At 39.5% G+C, this 7258-nt stretch overlaps 2 protein-coding genes across 2 annotated transcripts in view; one reads left to right on the plus strand and one right to left on the minus strand.

Annotated features, from left to right (window-relative positions):
- The window catches only part of LOC139131818 (uncharacterized), a 23375-nt gene extending 21812 nt beyond the window's left edge, over positions 1-1563 (plus strand). Inside the window, exon 28 of the mRNA XM_070698101.1 lies at positions 32-1563. Coding sequence (XP_070554202.1) covers positions 32-164 — 133 coding nt within the window. The 3' untranslated portion in view covers positions 165-1563. The remainder of the gene's footprint in view (positions 1-31) is intronic.
- On the minus strand, positions 1302-6716 carry LOC139131820 (CMP-N-acetylneuraminate-beta-galactosamide-alpha-2,3-sialyltransferase 4-like). The gene is made up of 8 exons (XM_070698103.1): positions 5722-6716; positions 5360-5437; positions 4606-4706; positions 4161-4224; positions 3339-3434; positions 2925-3102; positions 2486-2620; positions 1302-2240 (listed from the first exon to the last, which is right to left on the minus strand). Exons 1-8 carry the CDS (start codon positions 5889-5891, stop codon positions 1977-1979), a joined length of 1086 nt encoding a protein of 361 aa, XP_070554204.1. The 5' UTR covers positions 5892-6716; the 3' UTR covers positions 1302-1976.
- Between the last annotated feature and the right edge of the window lie 542 nt (positions 6717-7258).

Genomic DNA, 7258 nt, shown 5'->3' on the forward strand with positions numbered 1-7258 from the left:
TTGACTTTATTATATTATGTATTCTACACAGGTCTCGACCCTTTAGGATGAACCATGAATCTTTTCCAAAGATGGTTCGTAGATGGTCACGTGACCATGACCACCGGCCGGGTGAGGATTTCACTGTGACAAGAAACACTTACCGTCAAGCCTATCAGCATTGAGAGAAATGTGTGCACCTGATAAGCGAAGTGTCACAGGCTTGCGAACGAATCGCAGGCAATTCACTCGTTTTCTAGAGTTCTGTGACGAAAGATCTTCATCGTATTCAACTGTGACTGCAAATGGCATAAACATTTAGCCTTGAAGCTACATCAGACAGTGATATGTAGGAAATCATTTCATTGATGGACTGCACAGAGACGGCAGTGTCAGACAAAACAAGTTAAAAAGGTCTTTTGAACATCAAAATAAGTAAAGAATTGAATAAATATATTTGAGGCCGTCCGAAAATTACTCTTCTTTTTTTTGTTCTGTTTTTGATAACCAGAGACGGACAGCGAATCTTTTAGGAGACGGTAAATTTCCCTTTGTGAAATTGAATGCCTAGTCATTATGAGTTATAACATGGGACCATATTCACCATTACGAGGTTCAGTTTTAACGAGGTGTTGTTGACCTAGTTCTTTGCATACCTTGTATATTTATTATCACGTACTGAGTTTTCGATCTGAACAAATCGCGGTTTCACTATTGTTCGATTCATCGGGGTCTTAATTACAAATTGAAGCCAAATTACAAAATACTCAGGATTATCCCAGTTTACGTCCTGTATGACAATCACTAGGTTTGCACAAAAATAGATGAAACCATGTATTATCCAGGTATCGTTGTTAGCTATCGTATGTTTGGTTACACACAGTTTATGTACGGATTTCTCACCTTTTGCTGTAACCTATGGAGTTACAATACGCTACGATATATTTCGTGAAGTACTCACTTAAACATGGGCTCGGGCTTATATACACATATCAAATTTAGATGTTCAAGTTTTCATTTGAACTTTGAGCTGTAACACCTTAATTGTTTCAACGTACATTGCAGAGGGTAAAACAACTTTTAAATATTTTCGAAGAGTAAATTGCAAAACGGGAAAGATTTCATGTTACAAATATTATTCCGCTCGATATCACTTATTTCGCTATCATCATAGTCTGTGAGGAATTATCTTGAGCTTTCAGATGTTCGCCCTTGTTCCTTTAAAGGAAATTTGCCACTTAATTTTCACCTCACAAAAAGATTTGATTTTAAGATATAAACTTCGGCAACATTCGTTCGAAAAAAAACCACATAATTTCCGATTTACAAAATATGTATTGTTCGACCAGAGTCAAACATGTTAATTGATATTTATTGAACAACCCTAATACTGGTAAGTTCAACAGCCTGATTCAAATCATTCTTAAATTTCTGAATATTTATCTACTGACAATTAAACAAGAAATACTTTCGGATTGATTCTGTGTGATACGGTCATTGTAAGTCCTTTTCACCACATTTTGATGTTCATGATAATGTATCGCATATTTCGGATTTCGTAAATAAAGTCTACCTCAAATATTGTTCCTGCTTCAGTTTTGAGTACTGTGGACAATCTTATTGTACTTATACTGATAGGTTTGTCCTATGAACGTGGAGCTCAAATGTGAGTGAGCGAGTCAGTCTGTCAGTCAGCCAGTCAGCCAAAGGGTGAAAACGGACAGTTGAACATAGCAAAATGGAAGTTAAATTTACGATGGCGCAATCTTTAGTCTTGACTTGAAATCGTCACCTCCTCATCAGCCATTGTGCGGGACGATTCGAGATGGTTTATCACACATCACTGAATTCTCCACACTCTTCATTTTTTTGAGTCAAGATCCTCAAAAATTACACAAAAATTGTTCCAAATTTCATCAGGCTGTGGCTGATCCCTTTGCCACGAGCTGCTGACTCCAGTGCTCTCTGGCTCGTAAATTTTCTGCGTGTTTTTGTCGTCAATTGCCGTCCATGTGGTTGCCTGGAGTGCCGAAATATCCCGTCAAGTCTCGCCCTATCACGCCAGCACGAAGAAGCCTCGACATGTGGTCTTTTTCCGCCTGCCAATCGTGTCCAGCCAAGAATGACGACGACTGAGCGCGTTTGCGAATAGAATAGTAATGAAATGTATGGCTACTGTCCTGACCAAATCCTGCGATATCCACGTGATCACAGTAATGAAGGGCAAAGGTCACTGCTATCATACCTATAGATGGTTTAACCTGCAAAAATCAAACAGAATGATCACAATGATAATATCATGAGATCGAAAGTTTACAATCGACTGACTTGACAACTTTTGTAATACACTGTTGGCTGACTCAAATACCATCTGAACGATTCGTAGATGTCCTTGGTGACTCTAGGCTTCACCAAATCAACCTGAACGCATGTCAAAATTAGTACCGTATACAGCGGCAGTTATGTACTGTATAGTAATGAAAACAGCGACAGCTTAAAGTCCTACCGGAATGTTGAGATGTTTCCTCTTTACAAGCGTGAAGATGTATGGATGAAGTAGCCTGACGCGTTCTCCTGACACAAATCGTTTCGGCACCTTCTTCCAGTATCTGCTTTCTTGTATCTGTGGGGCCTGACCAGACTGAAATACAAGGGTTTTGCTACAGTGGTTACACTGTCAGTGGTTTTATAGTCAATAACAATCATTGAGGGATTTCGATATTTATTTTGTTGATTAAGATACTGGGTGGATACCAAAACTTGATATAATTCTAAACACAAACTTTGTCACCCGCAATTAAATTCGCGTTCTTTCTTTACCTTCGCTCACCTGCATTTCATTTTCGAAGAAATCAAGCCTTTGAATACAATATGCGCCTGTCGCTGAGGTGGTTGAGATTTTCAACATAGCGTGCAATTTAGGAATAACGTATCCTTCATATTACCTTGTTTAAGACGGCGTTTAACCAATCGTAGTCGGCGCCTTTGTACACGACAAATACTACATCAGAATTGGACTCATATTCAGCGGCATCCGAAAATGCGGATTCCGGGTAGAGAAACCGGAATGAAGTTTTCGAGCCGACGTCGAGAGAGAAATGTCGAGTCGGCGCATTATTCATTCTGTGAGGGAGGAAAATTGTAAATATTCTGTACTGTTTGTAATATGACCTTACGGTGAAAGCATAAATATATTTTGTGTTTACGCATCATAACTAGTATGTGAAATAAACTAAAATTACGGTTGACGATAAGAGGAACTATGCTTCTGTTACCAGATTGAAACTTGGACTGTGAGTCTGTCTTTGAATGATGTTTGAATCTGGAGAGTTTTTGAGCAAAAAATGTGTCAGACTAACCTTATTACGATTTCGTAACTATCGATTAATCTGCCTAACCTTTGACCTCTCAGCACCCCTGAACTTCCGACCACAACACATCGTTTACAGCCGCTTCTATCAAAATATGGAAAGACGAAAAGTGACTGTAAAGTTCGGTTGATGCATGTTGACCGAAAAAATGTATTTCGTCAGCCGACGAACTCTCATAAAAGTTGTTTGGTAGACTTTCGTTTTTATTTACATGTTGTCACATGATCTAATCACATGATCTAAACACATTATCTAATCACACGATAGAGGATGTCGTAAAACAAGCCTAAACTTCCGTATTGAGGTATAAGGTATTGAGGTAAGAGGTATAATTGGCCATTCTTACATGTAACGGTGTTTGTCGCTCGCACCTTTATAAGTGATACTAAGCACACATCCATGCACAGTACCCAAAGAAAACAACAATCACATTACATCATGCACACAATCAATAACCGATTATTTCTGTTAATTTTAAACCTTTTCAGACCTCAACACTGTGTTCTCGTTTCATTATCATTGGTGGTATTTTCCTGACTTTTTCAAAATAGAAAGCGTGAACAATGAATCAAATCATGTAGAAAACAAGTTCCGACTAATAGAAACGATTTTTCAAATTTTTCACACAGCAGGTCGCCCAATCTATAACCTTTTCTTCAAATTCCAGGGCATAGAAAACATTCAAGTGCCGGGTAGTCTTGGGATAATAAATATCCGCTAGAAGCTAGGGCATATCTGACTTTCTGCTTTTATAAAATACAGTCAAACTATTAGTAAATATGAATAACTTTGAAAGTGAAATGTTCTCACCCAAATCGATCAGCCTCATTCACGTTCGGTAGGTGCTGAAGTATGTTGTCTACAACGACCAATCCTGACAGAGGAAAATTGCATCATTCATTCAGTTGAAGTTATGACAACTCTCTTCAGTGTTGTTGTGCGTACTGCAAACGAAAGGCGCGCAGTCTATAGTCCATGTATTGGGGGCGCTGAAAGGCTCAAATGCCATAAAGTTTCACTTTCAGCAATACGAATTGACAGTTTGGGAACGCTTTGAAATTCCCTGCGTGTACAGCAAGAGTGAACTCGGATGATGTACTATTGGTGTAGTACTGTTTGAGGCATATTCACAATTGTGGCTGTACATAATGCCCGGTATTATCGGTTGTGTATGTATATTTGCATGTGTACAGAAATAGTACATGTATTATACATAAACATAACATGTGATATGAGAATATATGGGATTACTTGCCATCGTCATCGACTTCTAATACTTTCATGATGGAGAAAAGTGCTTCATTTCTTTCTTTCTTGTAATTCTTTGTGATGAAGAGTGTTTCGTTTGGATTGAAACTGAAATGGAGAGAATATCCATTGTTTCGGTGGCAAATGTGAACATTTCGTAAATACATAAGAAAGCTTGGGTTATTTCGAAAGCTGAAACCGAAGCGGGATGTTTTGATATTTGATGAAACATCCTTTGTGGTGTTTTGAGCTGAGACCGTATGCTAAGTATTTAGGATCAGCATAAACCTCGTCATCGGGTGGTCGAGTTGTGCTACAAGTACTTGAATTATAACTAGTTCCACTCGAATAAACTGAACCAATAATTCCCGCTGCTCTCTCACACCTACTTGAGTATTCACGGAAATGCGTCAGTGGAGCTCGTGCACAGTCTGATAAATTGTCCTTCGATTTCTATTGTGCACGTGTAAGGTTCTGCCGTACGGCATCATTACAGAAATATTTTGTTTTCTTCCACTTATGACGTAATTACGAAAAGCATTTTACCATGATCTCTGGACTTCAATTCTATCTTCATATGTTTGTGGGTAAGAAAACTGTCTTGAGTTGACCTTCTTATCCGTCAGTTTTATGCTCTTTTCAATTTTACATGTACAAAGATTTAGAGTTGATTCGCTGATATTGGATAATCCAATTTGTTTGCTACATGACAACAACAACAACAATAACAACATCAACAACAACAACAAAATTTTACTTACGACGGAATAACTTCGAGAACTCTCCTTTGTAAATATTTTCTCTGACAGGGTTCCAACTGTATCTTCATATCTTCGACACTAAAGGATCCAAAAGTTATTTGATTAATCAAGTTACCTGTCCTTGTTGTCGAGACGTACAGTTTTGACAGGGCAGACGATATTCTTTCAGGTGAACATGTAAGTTAGCCTCTGAGTGTTCACTTTAAAGGTAGTAAGTCACATGCTTTGCTCTAAACTAACATGATATAATTAATGGAACCGTCCTTTTCATGGAAGCAAAGTCACATCTTCCTTTATCATCCTACGGTAATTAGCTTTATTTTTTCCTATGGAAATCTGGAACACAAATCTTGAATACTCACCCTAAAACCGTTTCTCTGATTTTATATACGAACATTTCACTGTCAGCTATGATCGAAGCTATTTTGCGGTTAACGGCCTCTTCCTCTTGCATCCATATCAAGTAACCAAGCAACGAAAATGTGAAACATAAGAAAATCTTGAAACGACGTCTTCTACACCGCGGCTTCATCTCTCTGTAACCCTTGACAACGTCGATTTCTTTATGTCTCAAGGCGCCAGTGCCGCATTGAAGTGCTTCAGGCAGGCCCGATTATTCTCACTTTGATGTAGTTTATCTTCACGAATAAGACATACTTTTCGCGGTTTGGTGCACTCATAGCACTTCCAAAACTTTTGTCAGGAAAAGACACCTTTCACGTAATGGTGTTTCAGCACTAGGTGCGGCGTACCACTGCGGAGCGCCCCTTTTTATAATTGGGTCACGTGACTTATGCCGGCACCTCCTTGGTAATGTTGACCTGTTCTCGAGTCCAAAGTACAAAGCGCTGTATCAACTATATAGGAAGAGACAGTATATTCGCTTGTTTATATGGGTCACGCTGCTTCAAATATTAACTTGTCAAGATTTAAACGTTGTCGAGGTGAGGTTACGGCAGCATGACCACTAGCTGATTCAGACATGAATTTGACGCTGATCGTTGGCAGACAGCTGGATACAGAGTAACCATGTAAAGATGCTACCGCGGTCGTATCCTACCGCGGAGGAATAACTGCCATATCGATGCTCTTTCGTCTCTTTGCGCGTGTCTCTTCTTGGACAGTACACGATTTGAAATGGAACATATGGTACGTCCCATCTACTTTGACTGCACGGGAATTTATACATGCGCGCTGGCGGCTTGATATTTCTCATACACGTACTTGCACATCAATCGTTCATGCTTCAACCGACTCGGCGGCGCTGCTTACCTTGCTTTGCATTCACCGTACGTGCACTCACGAGACACCTGTAATTTCATGACATATTACGTCCAGTTGCATCATGGGAAATATCGCCGTGACCCGGTCATGTCGCGTTTCAAACCAATAAACGTGTCAGCTGACAACCTGTCAAAGGTCGGAGTTGGAGTTTCGAAAGTGAGATGACGCAAGCGTGTGGCAAGGGCAGCCAGTGATAAAGCTTTTCGATTAAAAAGGTGTTTGCAGGAGGTTCGATGACGGGAGGCAAATATTTTTTTTCAATCAGTGGACGGGAACGAGCCAGGACATCTTTTTTGTCCTATGTGTTTATCACACTTAAGTGGGAAGAGAAAATAAATCATGCATTAATGGAAGCGCGGAGGGGAACTTTTATCATGGGAAGAGAACGCTTGGGGGTCATTTTGATGGGGAGAGGGGATTTGGAGTTTTGATTGTTAGGAGGGGGAGGGAAAATTTGATGGTGGAAAAGGAGCTTTCAAACCATGATGGGGAAGGCAGTTGCCAACAGCTTTTATTTCCCCTCATAATTATTTTGCCTTTAAGTCTTTTAAATGCTATATTTGCACGTAAAAGCACTGAAAACACCTTTTATTACTCTTTGGGGTTTTTTTCATT

Source organism: Ptychodera flava, chromosome 4 (assembly GCF_041260155.1).
Source record: "Ptychodera flava strain L36383 chromosome 4, AS_Pfla_20210202, whole genome shotgun sequence".
Taxonomy (NCBI): domain Eukaryota; kingdom Metazoa; phylum Hemichordata; class Enteropneusta; family Ptychoderidae; genus Ptychodera; species Ptychodera flava.

What these genes read in the sequence shown, in the direction of transcription:
- LOC139131820 (XM_070698103.1), bottom strand. Translation starts at nt 5,891, where the DNA reads ATGAAGCCGCGGTGTAGAAGACGTCGTTTCAAGATTTTCTTATGTTTC. An exon ending in ATTAGAAGTCGATGACGATG is followed by an intron (nt 4,225 to 4,605) that starts GCAAGTAATCCC and finishes TTCCTCTGTCAG; the next exon opens with GATTGGTCGTTGTAGACAAC. An exon ending in TAAACGCCGTCTTAAACAAG is followed by an intron (nt 2,621 to 2,924) that starts GTAATATGAAGG and finishes CTTGTATTTCAG; the next exon opens with TCTGGTCAGGCCCCACAGAT.